Source organism: Priapulus caudatus, unplaced genomic scaffold, assembly GCF_000485595.1.
Source record: "Priapulus caudatus unplaced genomic scaffold, Priapulus_caudatus-5.0.1 Scaffold421, whole genome shotgun sequence".
Classification (NCBI taxonomy): Eukaryota; Metazoa; Priapulida; class Priapulimorpha; order Priapulimorphida; family Priapulidae; genus Priapulus; species Priapulus caudatus.
The window spans coordinates 303,147-323,049 of NW_014577482.1; the positions used below are offsets into that span (position 1 = coordinate 303,147).

The 19,903-nt window shown below is 46.2% G+C and overlaps 3 protein-coding genes and 1 long non-coding RNA gene across 7 annotated transcripts in view; 2 read left to right on the plus strand and 2 right to left on the minus strand.

The window, feature by feature from the left end:
• The window catches only part of LOC106810229 (IQ calmodulin-binding motif-containing protein 1-like), an 11,129-nt gene extending 1,112 nt beyond the window's left edge, over positions 1-10,017 (plus strand). The window contains exons 1-14 of one of the 2 annotated variants that reach the window (XM_014813514.1): positions 1,736-1,958; positions 2,634-2,793; positions 3,125-3,257; positions 3,723-3,828; positions 3,940-4,039; positions 4,967-5,062; positions 5,382-5,456; positions 5,793-5,901; positions 6,245-6,354; positions 6,892-7,034; positions 7,657-7,805; positions 8,437-8,565; positions 9,160-9,316; positions 9,496-10,017. In XM_014813514.1, coding sequence (XP_014669000.1) covers positions 1,871-1,958; positions 2,634-2,793; positions 3,125-3,257; positions 3,723-3,828; positions 3,940-4,039; positions 4,967-5,062; positions 5,382-5,456; positions 5,793-5,901; positions 6,245-6,354; positions 6,892-7,034; positions 7,657-7,805; positions 8,437-8,565; positions 9,160-9,316; positions 9,496-9,683 — 1,743 coding nt within the window. In that variant the 5' untranslated portion in view covers positions 1,736-1,870 and the 3' untranslated portion in view covers positions 9,684-10,017. Of the gene's footprint in view, positions 1-1,735; positions 1,959-2,633; positions 2,794-3,124; positions 3,258-3,722; positions 3,829-3,939; positions 4,040-4,966; positions 5,063-5,381; positions 5,457-5,792; positions 5,902-6,244; positions 6,355-6,891; positions 7,035-7,656; positions 7,806-8,436; positions 8,566-9,159; positions 9,317-9,495 lie in introns of those variants that run through there. The other variant, XM_014813515.1, reaches the window with a different exon arrangement.
• On the minus strand, positions 8-1,726 carry LOC106810231. Its single transcript, XR_001393982.1, has 3 exons — positions 1,692-1,726; positions 1,476-1,584; positions 8-123 (listed from the first exon to the last, which is right to left on the minus strand). It is a non-coding gene; the product is annotated as an uncharacterized LOC106810231 (long non-coding RNA).
• A 1,740-nt stretch (positions 10,018-11,757) lies between the features above and the next one.
• LOC106810233 (beta-1,4-mannosyltransferase egh-like) lies at positions 11,758-18,962 on the minus strand. 3 transcript variants are annotated; one of them, XM_014813518.1, is made up of 5 exons: positions 18,811-18,962; positions 17,651-18,265; positions 16,779-16,911; positions 15,602-16,370; positions 11,758-13,249 (listed from the first exon to the last, which is right to left on the minus strand). In XM_014813518.1, the coding sequence occupies exons 2-4, from the start codon at positions 18,146-18,148 to the stop codon at positions 15,622-15,624; spliced, it is 1,380 nt and encodes a 459-aa protein (XP_014669004.1). In that variant the 5' UTR covers positions 18,149-18,265; positions 18,811-18,962; the 3' UTR covers positions 11,758-13,249; positions 15,602-15,621. The 3 variants fall into 3 exon arrangements, with proteins under 3 accessions (XP_014669004.1, XP_014669006.1, XP_014669005.1); XM_014813520.1 differs by having other exon boundaries at positions 15,586-16,370; XM_014813519.1 differs by having other exon boundaries at positions 18,873-18,951.
• An 86-nt stretch (positions 18,963-19,048) lies between these two features.
• LOC106810217 (C2 domain-containing protein 3-like) overlaps positions 19,049-19,903 on the plus strand; it is a 22,388-nt gene continuing 21,533 nt past the window's right edge. The window contains exon 1 of the mRNA XM_014813501.1: positions 19,049-19,085. The gene's annotated coding sequence lies outside the window, so the exon portion shown is untranslated. The remainder of the gene's footprint in view (positions 19,086-19,903) is intronic.

Genomic DNA, 19,903 nt, shown 5'->3' on the forward strand with positions numbered 1-19,903 from the left:
TTGTCACTGTGCAAAGTTGACCCTGGGTCTGGTCACCGGATAAATGCAATGCTTGGATGTACGACGGAGTGAAGAGCTCCGCAACTTGAGTGGATCAGCTGGAGTGTACGGTCTCAGCTAGGTCTGTAAACAGTAATGGCAATTATGGATTAAGTTTTAGGGTAGGGATGTGAATCAAGTATCTGAATATTAATCATTTTCAGTATTTGGTCACGATATCTTAACAAGCTATAGGCTATATCAGAGTAGATAATAACACTGTGTTATTATCTACTCTTGGCTATATATAGCACTATTTGTATTGTGAGAGGCAGTCGGGGTCTGATTCAGTGATTGTACTGACTATAATGTCCTGAGTAATTCCCTCAGTTACTGCCAGTGTCAGTGACCACAGGCACTTGGAACGTCTCAATAAAAAAAAAAAATGTAAACACGAAATGTATATTTACTACCAGTCTTAAGGCCAAGACACACTGCAGCGACAACGACCGACCGTAACGACAAACGACTTTTCAGAAAATTAGAAACTGTTGTTTCCTATGAGCCATTGCACACTGACGCGACGACGACCGGCGACAACCTCGACGACAAAAATGTTTAGAAACGTTTCTATTTCCCAGCGACTTTCGCCGGCGACACTTTACAAATGGCCAATCACAGCCGTTTGCATCGGCACGTGACATTGCCATTACGTCATAAAATTATAAACCAATGCTATAGCCAGGAAGTAGACTGGTCCCCAGCGCTAAATTCGCACCGCTTGTCAGAAACAGTGGGGCCGTGAACCCATCTAACCAAAACGTGCAGACGTTCGTATAATATGCTGCGTATATATTACTTTATTATATTATCGTTATACATAGAGCGTTTTTACAGCAATTAATTTAAAAGCAGCAGCAGGAGATTTTTGCCGTTTGTTCATGTGTGCCACTGGCACTGGCACTGTGGTGAGGGCTAGGTGAACTTTGTCGTTACGGTCGGTCGTTGTCGCTGCAGTGTGGCTGCGCCAGTCGCCGCGACTTTGTCGTTTGTCGTTACGGTCGGTCGCTGTCGCTGCAGTGTGTCTTGGCCTTTAATGTTTCTCTACTCTATGTATATATATAGTCAATGGCGCGCGTGTGTGCTGTACGTGCGGGCTTGATCTTGCTGCCAGTGATAATTACCCGTAAATGCCGGTGAAATGCTCATCTGCAACACACAAGTACACCGCACGCTCGCCCTAGACAAAGCCTGGCTATAGTATAGAAACATTAAGAATTTTGTACTAAGTAAATAGATTTCGTATTTAGTTAGCATTATATTTTATTGAAACGGCTTCAAGTGCCTGTGCCGTGGCTGTGCTCGCACTCTCAGTCTCAGCGTTACGCATTGTAATTTGTAGTATCAGCCACCTCAAAACCAACCAAATAATTTCAACCGATCCTCGTTCTAAACATTGGACCAGGACTGTATGCATCACGTACCAAAGCAATTACCTGTGGTACCTTAATATGGATAAAGAACAAGTAAAATATGAAATTTATTAGTCTATCTCCATTCCTAAGTCATCATCATGGACTGGACATGGGGGCTACCATATTAACCCTGCACGTAGACTGGTACTCGCTCCCACCTCGATTACTCGATGGTACCCTAACCCTAACCCTAACCCTAACCCTAAGCCGATAGGTGGGACCGGGTACCAGTCTAACCAGCACGGGGTCATATTTGTTACCAAAAGATGGCGCTGAAGTAGCGCTGTCTTGAGTCAGGTCAAAGGTCAGTAGCTAGGTGTTTTAGTTTTGTGTCAGTGAGTGTTTGCAGCGGTATTCAAATTGTCAAATGTAGAGAGTGTAGAATCACAAGAATTGAAAGGTTGCCAATTACTACTATGGGGAAGGAAGCCATCCTGAAGGTTGCTGAACGAGTCTCCGTGGTAGAAAGCAGAAGGATTCCACAGGAACTTCTGGCTCTGACGGGTAATTTATAAAATCATCGATCAGGAGTGAAAACATTTGGTTCAAGGATAGAGAACATGGGGCCCATTGAAACCTATGTCATTTTCGTAAATGTGGGGGTAGCCCCTTTAAAATCGACAGGGGTACTGGTGAGGGTGTTCTTTGTTCATTTCAACCGATAAACATGATGTGAGTTAACAGGAAGTGTCGAAAAAATGCGTTGAAGCGACCCTACTCGCCCGTTTTCGCCGTTCGCCGTTCGCGCGTTGGCTAAAGCCAGGTAGTTAGCCTTTTTTAGCCGAATGGCACTGAGGGTGGTCACAGCCAGAGTTTATAGTAACAGGTTATATTATTACTATTAGTTTAATACAGAGTATTGTGATACATAGTAAGTCCCAGGATAGCGGAGAAAGGTTCGTGTTTAGAATAAACACAGTTTGGAAGTTGTAGTCTCGAAAAACGCACCATAAAACCGCCCTGAGTGAATCACTCAGGGGCTCCTCCAAAGGAAAAAATAGGCTCGCGTTATAATTCACTTACTTTGTTGTGCTTTACATTATTTGTTATCTAGGTCTGCAGTGCAGACTGTGCGCTGCAGTATCTATAATGAATAACAACTATAATATATATATATATATATTTATATATATATATATTATATACACGTAACACTAGTACAGTAACTCATTTTTTTAGCCGTGCTCGATGGATGTCAGGATACGACACGCGTTTCGTCGATGTGCCGAGAGATATGGCGGCTGGATCTGTTACGCGTCTGCAGCCGGCTGTTGCGCACAGACTTCACACAGGTGCCCGGCATGTGGCACACAGCCACAAAACTCGCTACGCTAATCAGGTAATCCTGCAGGACATTTCACGGGCGTATTGACTTACTTTCCTATAAAATAAAGTGTGATTGCATGGTGACAGTTGTCAATGCCATGATGAACATGTGGTGAATGGTGACGTCATTTGATGCAGGTTTTAATATATCAGCCTCCTGACATGCCGGCACACAACCATTGTATTAGTTAATACTACATGCCAGTTTGCGTACAGTTGCCGCAGGCGTGCGGCAACTGTACGCGGACTATAGTCCTAGAGCTACATGCCAGTGTGCCATCATTGGCATAACTGTTTTTGCTCGCTCATTGAGTTAAATGAATTTTTTTTTACGGTTTGTGAAGTCGGTGCTTAGTGGAACTGCAGTCACCAGAGACGGACAGCACTACATTCAGGGACGAGTTCCTTCCATCGGCTACCGAGAGCTTACTCAATCTTGCCGGAAACGTTCAGCAGAAGTGGTCGCAAGTTCCCCGGGTATGCTAGCAGGGGTTCCTAACATGTCCTAGAAAACCTACTGGGCTGTTCTCAGAAAGGTTATGAGTTTTCACGCCCATCGCAAGTCCTAAATATTTAAATCATCATACTAAAATAATATGGAATAATAATGATTATAATCATGGTAATATCGTGAAATAATATTAAAATTTTAATTACTATAAGTTCAAAATGTGATAACCGTTAAAGTGAAGTGCCGTGAAAAATATTATGGCATTTTAGATTTACGATAATCGTAAGTAATCGTGACCTATCCAACGACCTTCGTGATCCGCTGTCATCGTCCAGTCATTCATCCGCACTGCAAATCGTGCCTAACAGGGCGCAGCAATGCAGAGAGTTCACAGCTTAGGTCACACAGGATTCGCCGCCCGACTTTCACTCGTCTGTCACTCGCAGGGAGTGCGCTAACGCTTGCGACACTTGTTTTTTTTTGCTCCTCAGCTCGAGCAGTACGCGGAAGCCAGGAGCAGCTTGCGGGAGGACTTGGCAGCTGTCAGCGCGGCTGTGCGGCGACTGATGGTCCGGCATCGCGCCGTAGTGCGGCATGGTGAGTTTACGCGCGAGTGTTGTTCTCTGTAGAGAAATCCCCAGCTCTATTGCAAACTGCCATTTGTACGCCCGTGTTCGACGAAACACTCTCTCGCTATTCACGTTTCAGTGCTGTCATCGCCACGGATACTGCAGCTGCTGATCACAGACCACGCTGAGTCGAGTCAGATAGTGCTTTCTCTCCTACAGGAGGCGTCATCAGTCGGAAGGTATGCTTCCCTATATTAAAGGGATAGTAGACTCTAGGATTTTACTGCATACAACTGTACTTACTGTATAACAAATCAACTATACCCACACGTATTTGTTACCAGATACCTAATTTAATTGTTATAATTATTAATTACACATCAAAGCTACGAAATTTGAATGGCGCCATGACACCCGCGACCGTGCTGCCACCCCGAAAAAGTTGCGTATTTGACAATTTATTTTGCACGTTACAAACCAAGGGCCAGTCACAAAAGTGCAATTATATTTATGCCTAAATGCTATTTAACCGAACAATATTCATTTTATGGCAAATTTATCCATATTATAACTGAAACTATATGTCGTTTATAAGATATTACAATCCTTTTGCTTTTAAATTAATAAATAAGAAACACCCTCGATCTGTAGCCCTCGGCTGAAAAGTGGTTTTGCGCAACATCAGATCGTGTGGTTTGAGTGGCGCCACCGTTGTTGTAAACAAACTGTAGTCGTTAGTTTTAAAATATTTTTTAATAATATTTCTAATGGTGATTGAACCATGAAACTTTTTATGTTGCGTACTTTTAACCTAAATTAACTGAAAATAACCCTAGAACCTAGAGTAAACGATCCCTTTAACGCATCACAGTTAATATTATCAGACACTTTGCTGTTCACTCCAGTAGGCCTACCTCTTACCACGCAATATAGAGCACGAAAACGTATACGAAATGAAACTTGAAAATGAAACACGACGACTAGTGCCTGGATTGGTAGAAGATATAGATTATAGAATTAATATTACAAGCACAAATGTTTTAAAAATGGCTTCTTTTTTGTGTAGGATTAGGTATTTTCTTGTATTGTATTAAGTTAGATTTCAAAACCGGAAAAAACATTTTGCGATCAATGCTAGCTTATTGATGCCTGTTTTCCACCTTCAGTGATGCCATTGGCATGGTTACCGATAGTGTCCTGTGCAGCCTCTTGGACGAACTTGTCTACAAGCTATGTACAAGTAAAGATGCTAGCATTGGCAAGTAAGTGGTCATTGAGTAACGTATCTGATGGTTAATCATGTGCGTGTGTGCCGCAGCCTGTGTGACAATTCGTTTATGCTACAGTATGACTATCGTCTGTCACTCTCGATACGACTGCTAGGTAGTGATAGACAAGGACATGAACACATAAACTATATAGATAAATGTAAAAAATAATGCAGATAAAATGTATAAAAAAAATTTTTTTTAAATATTAAAATAATACATAAAAATGTAGAAAAGAACGATTATAGAAAAATGTAAATATAAGAGATGATTCGTGCGCTCTTGACGATGCTACAGCGTTTTGATGTTGCAGGAGCTCGGCACAGATCGTGATACTGCTGGCGCAGGCAGACAGTCGCGTGATAGATCTTCTGTGTTCCCGATTCAGGTATATTGCGCCTTGCCTAGTTATAACACTGCGTTGAGAGTTTCCTGGAGGTGTTGCTCTGGTACCACCTGTCTGTGGCAGTTAGGGGTGGGGTGATTCATCGATATATTATATCGATATTTATATCGATATAATATTGCAATACAAGCCATGACAATAATTGTATCGATACATTTGTAATAGTGCCTAATAATGTTTTGGCCGTAAATTTTATACATGTTGGTTCCTTAATTTTAATTAAGCAACGCACAACGTGCACCTGCAACGTAGTTCGCCGATTGTCCGAGGGTCGATCACTGACGATAATCCGTTTGCGTTTGCGTCACACATCGGTAGGGGCCTGGGCTCAGTTCTCAGGAGGTGGGACGGCAAGGGACTCAACACCGAACAAGGGAAGCTTGCTGCGTTCCTGAAGGCCGGCTCTGCAGAGGCTGCCGGGATGCAGGTGAGTATCTGACTATCCCGGAGGAAAGCTGATGAGAGAGCGAGTTTTAATCAGAGTGGTAGTCATGCAGCTTTTCGCGTTGGATGTGCGCAGGTTTGCGGTTTGAAGGGACACTTGAGTGTTTATTGGAGAAGGAGAGGGAGAGTGTGTGTGTGTGAGAGAGAGAGAGAGAGAGAGAGAGAGAGAGAGAGAGAGAGTTAACGAGAGAGAGAGGGGAGAGTAAGAGCGAGCGAGAGAGTGAGAGTGAGAGCGAGAGCGCACACGAGAGAGAGTGAGCCACGTGCACTTTTATGCTGTTTTTAGTGCTGTTGCGATTATACCAGATGGTTTTTTTTACATGCAGGAGCACAACAATGCTGCTGTGAGAATTCAGGCATACTTTCGTGGCTACAGGACAAGAAGAAGGCTGGAGAAGGCAAACTTGGCATTTGCTTCATTCCACAAGCAATACAGGTAGTCGCTAGTGCCGTGCTATCATTCTGTGGAATCCTGCGCTCTACGAACTGTAAGACGTATAGTAATTATGTAAAACGGACAACATTACGATGTAAAGGATGTAAAAACACAACAGTACGATGTAAAGATTAACAACACGCTACGCATGATAAACGATTGTAACAACGACGTACGATGTAAGATGTAATGACACGTACTACGTAATTATGTAACAACACGTACGATGTAAAGATGTAACAAACGTACGATTGTAAAGATGTAACACACGTACGATGTAAAGATGTAACACACGTACGATTGTAAAGACTGTCCAACAACACCGTACGATGTTAAAGACTTGTTAAGCAACACGTACGATGTTAAAGATTGTAATCACACGTACAATGTAATGATGTAAACCACACGATACGATGCTAATAGAAGAGTTACAGCACGTACGATGTAATGATGTAACAACACGTACGATGTAAAGATGTAACAACACGTACGATGTGATGATGTAACAAACAGCCATCGATTGCTCGCGACATACAGAGAACGGAAAGCGAAGAACGCTCAATCAAAGTCGGAAGAGCAGCGCCAGGGGGCGCTGCGGCAGCGGCTTCTCGAGAGCAGGCGACAGGCTCTGCGGAGGCTGAGTGTGAGACAGCTTCAGTGTATAGAGATTCTTCCAGCAGGTTAGCATGAGTGGGGTTGGTGAGGGTGAGGGGGGTTTCAGTAAGGTCCTTAGAATGGCCGTGAAAAATACTGGCATCGAGGAATTATTTGTCGCTAAATTTATTGCTCAGTGGCGCCCAGATTCCGCCGCAATAATCTGGTCAGTACTCTTCGGGTAATGCACTGGGTCTGCATCACTTAGAGAGGGTTCAGGTCTCTCCTCCACACGTCTTGTAAAACGTACTAGCCCTTTATCTTGGATCGTCATAGGAGCTGTCCCTAACTATCGGGTTTCACCACTATATCAGGAGTGAATAATAGAGATTATCCACTCTATTAATTACTCCTGATTTCTCCATATCTATTATAATTAAGATCTTGGCATGTTGCCAGGTAACGTATCTCCATATCTATTACAATTAAGATCTTGGCATGGTACCAGGTGATAAGTACCCATGTCAATCATCATTATAAATTTGGCATGTTGCCAGGTAACGTATCTCCATATCTATTATAATTTAGATCTTGGCAAGTTGCCAGGTGATAATTAAGTCCCCATGTCAATCATCATTATGATCTTGGCATGTTGCCAGGTGATAAGTCCCTACGTAAATCATCATTGAGATCTTGGCACGCTTCCAGGTGAGGTGGACCGGTACTTGCTGCAGCAGCAGGAGGCGGCGGCCGCGCGAATCCAGGCCTGCTGGAAAGGAAGCCGAGAGAGGAGGAGGCTGAGCGGGCGACGAGCGAGGGCGAGGAGGGAACGAGCAGCGTCCACGCTTCAGCGCGCTGTGAGTATGTGTGCGTGTGTGCATGAGTGCATGCATGTGTGCGCGTGAGTGCGTGCGTGCGTGTGTGCGTGCATGTGTGCGCGTGCGTGTGTGCGTGCGTGCGTGCGTGCATGCGTGCGTGCATGTGTGCTAGTCCATGTGAACTTACACTGTACATGCGCGGGATATCAGCCGTCTGTGCAGAGGTCGAAATAAAAAAGTTCATTTAAGGGGAAAGGCAAGTGTCGTATTTAGTTTAATCGTAAATTTTATGGTGCTACAGCAAATTAGAGAAGTACAAAGGCAAACGTTTCTTTCAAAGTGTTATCACTGCAATTTACATTTTTACAACACTTGATGTGGTACAAAGACGGATATATATGCTACACAAGGTTTATGGGGAGGGCGTGGCGGTAATACCAGGTAGGGCAGCCCATGGCAGTTTATCACTGTACGTATCATTTATTTATCGTCAGCACTGCAGAAATCATGGCGAGCAACCACAGAATGCCTGTACCATGGTGCGATTCGGGCCCTGCCGTGTCTTACAGCACTTTTCCTAACACATATACTATAGTGGTATGCCAAAAGTATGAAATGGCTACGTGTCCTTTTCGTGGAGATTCTGTATGAATACTCGTTATCTATACAGGTGAGGCGGTGGCTGAGGAGGAGGGAGGAGCGGAGGCAGAGGCAGCAGCTGAAGCTGTTGCCACCCTTGAGTGACGAGGAGAGAGTGAAGCTGAGTGAACAGATAGAGGAGTGGAGATACAAACATCCGGTAGGTGGCAGTCCGATCGGCTTGTCGAGTTCTCGGCAGCGATTCGAGTGGGAACAATGGAATTCCGTTTTCGCAGAACGAAAGAATGTTGCAGGGAATTCTCCTGTTAAATTCCCCTCTCGATATCTTATATGACCTACAACGGCACAAATTCTTGATTATTCACGAGCCCGGGTAATATGTGAGAACTCCGCTAATGGGCAAGCGTATATGTTACCGCAGATGTTTATCGTTGGATTCATTCGAGATGTTGTCAGGGGCGTGTACAGGATTTGTACCAGGGAGGGGGGCGAGGTCTAAACCGTAACCCAAAGTTGCGGCCACGCGAAGGGGGGGGGGTACTGGCGTGGCCCTCCCATGAAATTTTTTGAAATTAGACCCCCTTAGAGATTGCGTTTTCTGCGCGAGCCAGGGGGGGGCGGTCCGGACCCCCTGTACCCCCCCCCCCCCCTGTACACGCCCTGATTGTTTTAGAACTGCGACGAGGCAGGGGGTGTATCCATGTCACACAGTAAAGGCGTATGCCTGCGCAGTTGCATCCGCCGATACACATCTGTAAGCGAAACTTTCCTCTGACGACTTGCCTGTTCGCAGGTCGACGCCGGTAGCCGCGAACGGCAGGAGGCTCGACACCAGGAGGCCGGAGAGCTGCTCGAGCGCCACCTGGCGACCTTGGTGTCTCGCCGTCGCCGGGAGACGCACGCCGAAGCCCTTCTCGCGAGGCTGCGACTCGACTCCCAGCTGTTGCTAGGTAACTGACTTCCGAAACTTTGTTCACGCGCCGTTTTCCTCGGTTCATAGTTTATGAATAACGTATGAGTGCATTATCCTATCCCGAATTTGGTGGTACGGTAATAATTTACAAATGACGTGTGGGAAAATTCGCGCAACCCCGGTTAACACGGAATGTTACCCTCCTTGCATCTACAGATGCGCCAAAGCTGAGCGATGTGACTGCAGCCGACATTGATGTATACACTTCACGCAGCACGCCCGTTGCCATGACAGCACGGCAGCAGCACGCCGACCACCTGTCAGGGCTGCACGCCCCCTGGTGGGAAAAACTAGCGGATGCGGACGAAGATGACAACTGGCTTGATAGTGAAAGCGGACCCTGATGACAACCGAACAAGCTAGATGACGTCGTGCTGACTAAGTGTTCTAAAGTGACAACACCTGCCATTTAATTATGCAAACTGTCGTAGTACTGTAGTAATGAATTTTCAAGGATTGTGTTGTGCCTCAGCCCTGAATTCTTCAGAACTGAATTGTGAATATGTATTATATTCTACTATATATTTTAGTACATCTTTTCGTTACCAACGTTGACTAACTGTCGTGTCAATCGTAAATGTTCACGAATGCTGCATTTGAATTTTCACAATTGATCTAGAGTCTTTGGTTTTAATGTGTACAAGTTGAAGCAATACATGAATATTATGTACAGCGATAGGCCTTGCTTTCTCAGTTTCTCATCTGGCATTACATTTTCTCTGCCTGGCGTGTTCACATTTTCCACATAGTACACAGTATCAACCAAGAGTATACAAAACTCAGAAAAGAAAACACGAAAAACTCCAGCTTATTTCAACAGCATAACATTCACATTTTCTTTCGATGATTAATTTTCATGCAAACTGCATTGTGTATAAAGATAAAACAAAGAGCCATGGCTAGCGTCGAGTTGCAATGATAACAGAACGTGATATAAGGGCAACATTGCGAGATTTAACACGAATGCAATCTTTGTGCCTATTATCGCCCAGCCAGCGATTCTTAGACGAAGCAAATTTTATTGCCTCTTTTTTAGAACAAATATAATAATAGCCAATTTCGGAAGACTGCGCAGGCCCGTAGCCTATCATCCACGACGGTTCCACACCTGGAACACGGAATTTTAGAAGGACGGAGAAATCCGTTTGCTCTGTGTAAAATGCGCGAAAATCGCGATAATCTATGCGACACCCGCAGGGCTCGTGCAATTACTGTTGGCTAATTGTCACCCGAGAGAAACGACGTCGAGGCTAGCCTCGAGGCAGCAGCGATAACGAGATAAATTCTCAATAATCAATAATCAGTACTCGACGCTAAATAGGGTCAGATGCCAACCGTGCCAGTGTACAGCAACTGCGCAGATCGATTCCTCGACCCTTCGATGACTGAAGCACCGGAAAATCGTGACATTGCGGTGCTCACCCCATCTGCAAATTGCTTCGGAGAGAAGCAAATGATCACTCAACGAAAGCATCCGTTCGCGAGATTTCTGGGTTAAACCCACAAATAATATCGGTACAAATCTTGTCTACATGTCTGATACAAGTACTGCTAATTTCACGTCTCGGCATGATTGTGTTACGGCTGATCACACGCTGCTGTACTAAACGTGATTATGCAATAATTATTGGTACAGTTAAAACATTTCTATTAAAATATAAACTACTCGTAAGAAAAGTGTAAATTTGATCGAAATGGGTGTAACACGATTAGCATATTAGCAGTGTATACATTCTGGGCTCGTGACGCACGAGAGCATAATAACGTACCAAAACTAAGTGGGTTCACTGGTGAACCAGTAAAGATTGTTGGTAGGTTTAATCGTGAAAGGTTTGCCTACATAAAACCACTAAATGCTGATGAATATATACGAATCTAGGTTCTGCTACGGCACACGCAGTGTGAGGACACGCCACAACACTACCGACTTTCATACACGATAGATACACACACACTCATATACATGTGTCTATAAGACAGGTTGCTATATACACGACTGGCTATTCCTCTCACAGGACTGTAGGCCCAATGCCCCCCACCACCCGCACCACTGTGTGGCGTAACCTAGGAAGCATAGTGGACTCTGTACCTTTACATCCTATCAACCTTGCGTGCATGTGTCAGTAAGGCTCATAGGGTCTATGTCCCCCAGGGTACTGCCGGAACGTACCCTGGTAACTATCTAGCTGATATGATTAGGGATAAGGTTATAGGGTTAGGGTTAGAGTTAGAGTTAGGGTTAAGGAGTAGGCGACTCCCTAGACTCGTTAGTGGAGTAGGCGAGGTACGGTCCGGGATATTAGATATTAGTATTTAGTACCAGGGTACGTTCCGGCAGTACCCTGGGGGACATAGACCCTCTCAGCGTCAGTACCCTGGGGGACATAGACCCTCTCAGCGTCAGTACCCTGGGGGACATAGACCCTCTCAGCGTCAGTAAGACGGCACGCGCACCGTGCTACAGTACTGATAAATATATGAATGACCGCGGGACGACCCGTGCACTTTCTCATGCATGCAAGAGTCCTCAATCAATTCCCGCCCACGCAACACATAGCAGACGACACTTGCAGGCGCACGCTGTTTTGTACAGCGACAGCGGCGTTGCGACAACAAACACACATGGTACGCTGGCCACCCACGCGTAGTGTTCGCGTTCGTACACCCAAGGGGGGAAGTTGTAACTGCCAGGAGTTTCCTTCCCGGGGCATAAAAGGTTTGCGACTTTCACGACACTGAGATTTTATCAATGGCTAATAATACCTTTATCAGGACCTAATCCAAGCCATTTTTCATATCGAATACAGGCGCCCAACTTACGATCCCTAGCAAAACGCCCAAATTACAAAATTAATAAAACGCCCAAATTAGCAGAGCTCGGAAAATTATGAAAATTAAATCTCCATGTTTCTATCGTTATAGTGGTTCATCATATTACTTATGCGAGGTAAAAACAAAACATATCCATAAATATATTGAAACAATTGTGTTATATATCAAGATGATATTAATTTTAATGTTATTATATACCATCTACGGACCCTGTTTATAGTATTATTAGCTCTCGAGTTTATACAGATACACTCATTGTGCCTGCCCTCGTATTACTGCCCAGCCAGGGATTCGTGAACAAACTCTTGCACGAAGCAGATTTTATTGCCTCTCAGATAAGTCAGATATTTTGTCAATTGTGAGGACTTTGTTCGGCGTATTTGTGAAGACAGACACTGAAGTCATTTGCAAGAGAACCTGGGGGAACGTGCATGTACCAACACAGTAATTTACCAAACAGAATATGTTAACTGTCACGGAAGTCAGGAAGATATCCCGAAATTCAAATCACTCGGGAAAGAAGGGTAGACAATGAGGGCATTATGTAAATAGGGAAATCGGTTAGCTTGGTGAGAGGAGGGGGATACCTAGCTGCAAGAATATATATATATGCAATTTCTGGCAGTGTAGACGCTGCACATGGCACATGACATATGATAACAACAACCTACTCAACAAACAACTCACTTACTGCTACGAGTACAACATCGTACAACATCGTACAACATCACATGTACTCATAAACCTGCCGCCCGCGCGTGCGCATGCACACTTAAATGCACCCATGTACGCGCCGCCGCAACACACGGTGAAGCAAACGAACTGCCGTGCAGACCGCGGCACGAAGACACCACCTACCACGACGAACAAGGCTACGCACAAAAATGCAACGGCACGCACGACAATGTGTGGCGCGGTTACGCCATGGCCGCGAGAAGACAGATCTATGCGTCTTCACAGGAATCTCGCGCGTTTCGGCGTACGACCAACGCATAGCCGCGTCAAACTCCTGCAGTCGCGTGTGGAGACGCACGGTGGTCGAGTCGTCGTTCCTGTCAACACCCCCGAACCACGCAACCTGCAACACACGACGATAATAGATAGATATATATATATATTAATATTATTAATTCAATCGGTTGTTAATTTCGTAATCGATTCATCGCGGGTTGGACCCAAGTAACCGTATGATCTCGTGGCTTACAAGTTCTCTCTTACGTGCTGTGGTTTTTGTCTTGATGGCCCGTGCTTGTGGTGCTAACGTGCTGGTTGCGTAAGTATTGGCTTGGGTAGCCTCTGGTTGTAATTTTTGTTGATTGTTGGTACTGTGTATATTGTGTTGTTATTATGTATCTATTTATGGTTAATAGAAGGAGGTAACTTGGTTTAGAGTAGCGATTTGAGTGTGAGTCTGTGTGAGCTCCATAAATTCAAGGTTTCGAAAAACGATTTTTTCCGTTTAAATTATATATTGATTTGATAACCATAAACTGCTGGTTTGAGCTCACTGTCAACCGATGATCGATGACGGTTGACAGATATGTTATATGAATATATGTGGAAATTAAAAAGTGCAAGTGTGCTAATCTGACGTCTGAGCCACTGACTGCACGTCCGTGTGCGACGTTGAATAGCCGGAGGTGACAAGCGCAAAAGTGCGTCATCCACCAAAGTAAGGAGTGACTCTCGTTCTTCACTAAAGGTACAACGTAAAGTGAAAGTGAATGGCCGTGGTACATATATATTGTGACAAGAGCAAGGTCACGCGGGAATTCTATTAACCTAATTATTATTCTCTCAATAATCCAATTATTGTGTTATTACCCTCATGCTTTATTATACAGTCGATGATGCATTAAATCCGATTATACGATTAAACCTTTATAGAACAATGGCCACCTGCGTGTTACGGCCACATTTTTCGCATTTTCCCTGATTGGCCGTTATACAGTGCAACCACACGATATCGAAAGACCACCTGTTCACAACAGCCACTTTGAGCATTGCCATTTTAAAAATGGCCATAATATATACAGAAAAACCCACCTGTACAGAAAGGGCCAACTGTCCACTGAAGCGCCTCTCCACCCCCCAGAATAGTCCAATTTTAGCATCTCCTCCAATTGGCCCATTATACAGAAATTCAATGCTGCGGAGTGACCAGGCGCTCATTCTCACGGGTCTACATGGCAGTGTGCTTCTGTGGTGGAAGGTGGGTTGGGGAATTCGGTAGTAATACCTATGTTAGTCCCAAATGTGTGTTCACATACAGCGCCGAAACAGGGAAGGCACAGTGAGGATACCCCCTCCCTCCCCCGCGCCAACCTCTCAAAAGAATGTTCCCTTGATCGTTATGCAAAAGTTTGGCACAGAATGGCGCGTACGTTTAAGTGTCTTAGATTAAGAGATGGACAGCTCCCATCGTACGTAGTACCAACAAACTTATTTGGCAAGAGCGCAATAGCGTGGAAGCACTCCATCCATTTACCGTAGCCAAAGCCTACAGGCTGAAAATAGAGAGCTGCACCTAGTAACTAATTAACGCAGGCAAAAACTAACACAGTAACTATCACCACGCACATGCACTGCCAAGCTGGCATAAGTATACATTGTAAACACACTGGACAGTACAGAATACCATATGATAAGTTATACATTTAAGAAGCATAAACCTTCTTTGCACAAATTTAGCCTTTTGAAAATTTCACTGTGACTCTGTAGCCTCATACATCCAGCATGTATAGATTCTTACTAGGCAATACCGGCAGTCAAATTCTTTCTAACAGTAAACAAATCGGCATGTTTAATCGCTGTTAACCACCAGTTTTTGACCCCATGTTAAGGTCAAAAGGTTATCCGAACTTACTCTTCGTGCATGTCAGCGAGAAAGTACATGTCATGTCCTTGTCAATAAAGCATAGAAAATGCTAGGTCACCGCTGAAACAAAAAAAGTTTTCAATCGCTCCGTTCAGAGCGCATCGTCTTCAAAACATGTCTAATTTGCCCTGTGCCCCATTGACCTTTGACACTGTGACCCTCCATTTCGGCACAGGTGATGGCTTTTTCTCTACCATGATGCTATACAGCGACTTCACGAGCCTAGCTCGCAGCCGTTTAGATTTGTGCCGCAATTCTGCGCATTCTCCCCTATACCTTAGTTAAGGAGGAATGTCCCCTTCTTTTAACACCTTTGACCTTTTGACCCGTTTTGACGATCCCCCCCAACGTCCCGAATATCGTCACCGTACGTCAAGCAGTTAAGATTTGTGCCCAACTGTTGACGCACGCCCCCCCGGAATAGTCAATTTAAGCATCTCCCTCAAATGGCCATTATACAGAGAAAACCACCTGCACAGAAGGGCCAACTGTCCAGTGCCCCCCCCCCCACACCATTACGCGGAGATTCGAGTTACGTTACTGCGTGCGTACGCTTGCTCCGGAGCAGTCGCCTAGACGATGACGGCCGGCTTCAGCTCCTTGCCGACGACGTAGAAGCGGTACTTGTTGCCGAAGAGCGCCCACGTCACGGCAATGTTCTCGATGACGACGTTGAACGGTATCGTGCAGATGGCGCCGGCGCAGAGCAGCGCGAGGCGCACGACGCCGACGCGGTACGCGCTGAACGACTTCACGACGCCGAACGCGTACATGTAGAGCGTCATGCCGGCCGTGAAACAGACGACGATGTCGAACACCTGCGGGCACGGGATCGGAAAGATGGCGGCGAGCACGACGTTGGACGTCGCCAGCGGCATCGTCACCCACGCGTACAGTGCGACGGCGAGCAGCCACTTGTTTCGCCACGGCAAGGCCGACGCCGTTACGACGAGGTAGATGCCCTGCATCCAGCGCTTGCGCTGCTGCAGAAAGTCGTGCACGGTGAACGGGCTCTTCTCCCACATCTCGCCGTCGATAAAGTCGAACGTGTAGCCGTCGCGCGCCGCCACGATTGCAAAGTACGAGTCCTCGGCGATCGAGCCGGCGGGGCCGTGGTCGAACGTGACGGCGCGCTCGGCGCGTGCGCGCGCCACCACGTACGAGCCCTTCCACGCAAACAGCGGCCGGTGGAAGATGCGGAACTGCGCACGGATGCGGCCCATGTCCATCGCGACACGTATCATGTCGGCGAGCGTCGTCAGCCAGTTGACGACGTCCTCATTCGCGTACGTGATCAGGCCCTGCCCGAAGTCCCGCTTACCTGCGGGAGAGAGAGAGAGAGATGAAAAGAGAGCAAGAGATAGATGAAAAGAGAGCAAGAGAGAAAGAGCAATAGAGAGAGAGAGGGGGAGAGATATAGGGGAAGAGAGAGGAGAGGGGAGAGGGAGAGAGAGAGAGAGAGAGCAAGGGAGAGAAAGAGAGCTAGAGAGAGAGGGGAGATAGAGAGTGAGAGAGAGAAACCAAGCAAACCAAGCGTGAGAGAAAAAAAGAGGGAGGGGGACAGACTTTCCGACTCTCGCCGCCATGATTCACCAACTATAAACAGATAAACAAATCATGCAATTTTACAAAGACCCCCTCCCCCCCGCCCAATCACATTCCACAGCCCACTCAACACGACGAACGGGCCGACAGACGGACGGGCGGACGGACAGGGGGCACTACTTGCCATCCATGACGAAGTTGATGATGCCGCGCATCGAGTTCTCGGTGAGCAGCGTCTCCTCGTCGAGATGTACGATCCAGTCGTCGTCGCTGAGTGAGTTTACGTCGTCCTCCAGGCAGTACTGCAGCGCACGCGCCTGCAGCGAGAGAGAGAGCGAGAGAGAGAGAGAGAGTGAGATGCACAGCCATAGCGAGAGAGAAAGAGAAAGAGTGTGTGGAGGGGGGAAGAAAGAGAGAGAGCGAGAGAGAGAGAGAGAGAGTGATATACACAGCCATAGCGAGAGAGAAAGAGAAAGAGTGTGTGGAGGGGGGAAGAAAGAGAGAGAGAGAGAATGGAGAAAATGCCACCAACAACCGTTTACTAGCACTAATTCCGACACAAACGTGTTAGGGGGGCTATACAATAATACAACAAAGTGACAAAAGACTCGAGGCAAATACTCCTAGCACAACACACATAATCAACTGTGTGGACTTGTACCCCCTACGCTGGTGATTAACACTAACATGGCTTTCGCTCAATGATCAGCTCACAGCATGTGTCAGCCCTTGGCCTGTGCCACTTGGCCACTTGGCCACTTGGCCTTTGCCACAACACGGATCCAGGGTTTAGGCGCGCGTCATACACTAGAATTCACACGTACACGTGGCACCCATGAATGCCAGATTAGAAATGCATCTATATAGGAGCACCTCATCGCTGAACCCAATCCCCTCAAAACTGCACGCGAAAGCGTTGTACCTCCCCTCAAAACTGCACGCGAAAGCGTTGTACCTCCCCTCAAAACTGCACGCGAAAGCGTCGTGCCTCCGCTTAAAACCGCACGTAAATACTTCGCGGCGACGATGCCGGCGGCGACGCCGCGCCTAACTCACCTTGAACAGCGCGCCGGACTTTGTCTTGTACGACGACGGCACAACGATCTCGCGCACGCGCGCGCTCTTCGGCAGACGGACCGCGTGATCTGTCACGACCTCGATGCTGAAGTTGTCCATGCCGACGTCGAGACAGGTCGCGACGTTGCGAGTGACGTTGTCGCGCACAAGCTGCGGGTAGTCACCGCGCGTCACCACGCGCACGCACACGTGCGGGCAGAGCAGCGGCGAGCCCTTCAGCGTCGGCCGCTCGGGGAACGCGTTGAAGAACAGTAGCCCGACGAACTCGAAGATGCACATTGGCAGCGGCAGTAGCGTGAGCAGACGCAGTACGTAGAGAATGACGGTGAGCACGACGCCGTAGTCTTCGAGCGGCCGCACGTCGTCGAAGCGGTGCCGGCCCGTGCGGATGCCGCCGGCGAACAGCTGGAAGCCGACGATGAAGCCGATGCATGCGCAGCAGTGCAGCGCGTGCTTCGTCTTGCTGGCGAGGGCCATCGCAACTTTGGGAGGCGGCGGAAGTTGGGTCAGGCGAGGTCGTCGTCGTCGTCAAGGGTCGCGGCGAGCAGACTGATGTGGCGAGGCGGTGTCGGACGAATCCGCATGACACGGACGCTGAAACGAGGAAAGGTTCGTGTTGAGCGTGTTCGCACGCGTTCGGCGAACTATGGAATTCTCATGACTTGAAGTATTTAGAGGCGGTAAAATCTCTGCATGGTATATCAGGGCTTTTTCGCGGTGGGACTGATGGAAGGATTTGTAGGAGCATACCAATACAAGCCAAATTGCTGTAATTTTGCATTATGCAATAAGCGATATGCTTCTGCAAAAATGGTAATCACATCACGGCTCCCAGAAACACAATCATAAGGCTAAGCATCACTTTATCCCTAATCAGTAATCTAATCCTAAGCCTATGATTAAAATCTTTGGTCATAAACAGTAGGCTTCATCCGAAAATAACATTAGTATATAATTTATTTACTATCACTATGAGTATGAGTTTATGACTCACAAGTCACAATCACATGTCGACATGACGTCTCAGAACAAGACGCCTGTGGGAAAACTGATTAGAATAGAAATGATCGAGTATTTAGAACAACAAGTCGATAAATTATACGATCACGTCTATTATCTATTCAACAGTCAACACTTACAAACAATTAAGTCACTGATAAATTACATAGGCTAGGTACTATCTGCGGTACTGTCCAATAACCTTGTTAAATTTCTAAACCGCTCCCACGCTCGCCGGTCAAAATTAATTTATATGAAAAGCTCAGTTCCGCGGCCTGAGCATGAGCCTGAGGGACGAGGGCGTTGAGCGATCGAAGCGACCTTTATAGCTGGGTGCCAATTGTGAGAACTAATCACAATAAAAGTAGTAGTGTCAGTTTACAGTCACAGAGTGCAGTTCCGTAAATTATGAAAAGTATATACCTATGACAACAATATTGATACAAATATATCACATCTATCTATTTTAGGCTTATTGAGTATATTAAGTAGCGCACCATTTTAATCCAGAACTACTAGTACTACGTGCCGTAAACCATCCGGTTTATTCGTTTCACCAAAAATTTTCAGGGAAAAACAAAAGTCGAGTAACAACAACAGACTGGCTTTCCTACTGTTTTTTATTTACGATACGGATACGATATAGTTGGCTATGTTAAATTATTTTAAAAACCTGTCACAGGTTACGCCCGTATATAGCCTATAGGTAGGTATTACGAGCTTAGCTCTTCCTAAGTAGGGGCGGCATCGTAAGAACCATCACTGCTACTGCTAGCTCTAGTCTCTAGAGCCTGCGGCTCAGCCTCAGGGCCAGGCTGAGGCTGGCGGCGGAGTGGCGCCACCCCTAGGGCCGCCAATACAACTACACAGTACACTGTCAACAGTACAAGAAACACATTAGTCTTAGAGGCCCTTTCGAAAATTACCTGAATATTTCCCTTGTTTATTGAAGTCACACTCCTTCCCTATTATCTACTTCTGATATATATATATATCAGGAGTAGATAATAATTTATAATAGGGGAGGAGTGTGACATCAATAAACAAGGGAAATTTGTCATTTACTAGCCTTAAAATACCTACGATTTACTACGCGTAACGCAACCAACTTGAGCTCAAATCGTACACAGTACATCCACCTGGCATCGTGCGAAATCGTTTCCTCTTATACACCCGGCCGCAATCCAGAGATACAGACTAAAACGTACCACACAATTTTCTATTCTGTTGGCA

Bases quoted from the DNA above. Each gene is read 5' to 3' on its own strand.
- LOC106810233 (XM_014813518.1), bottom strand. From the start codon at position 18,148: ATGGCCCTCGCCAGCAAGACGAAGCACGCGCTGCACTGCTGCGCATGC. The intron at 16,912-17,650 runs GTGAGTTAGGCG...CTCTCGCTGCAG, and splicing joins AGTCCGGCGCGCTGTTCAAG to GCGCGTGCGCTGCAGTACTG. The intron at 16,371-16,778 runs GCAAGTAGTGCC...TCTCTCCCGCAG, and splicing joins CATCAACTTCGTCATGGATG to GTAAGCGGGACTTCGGGCAG.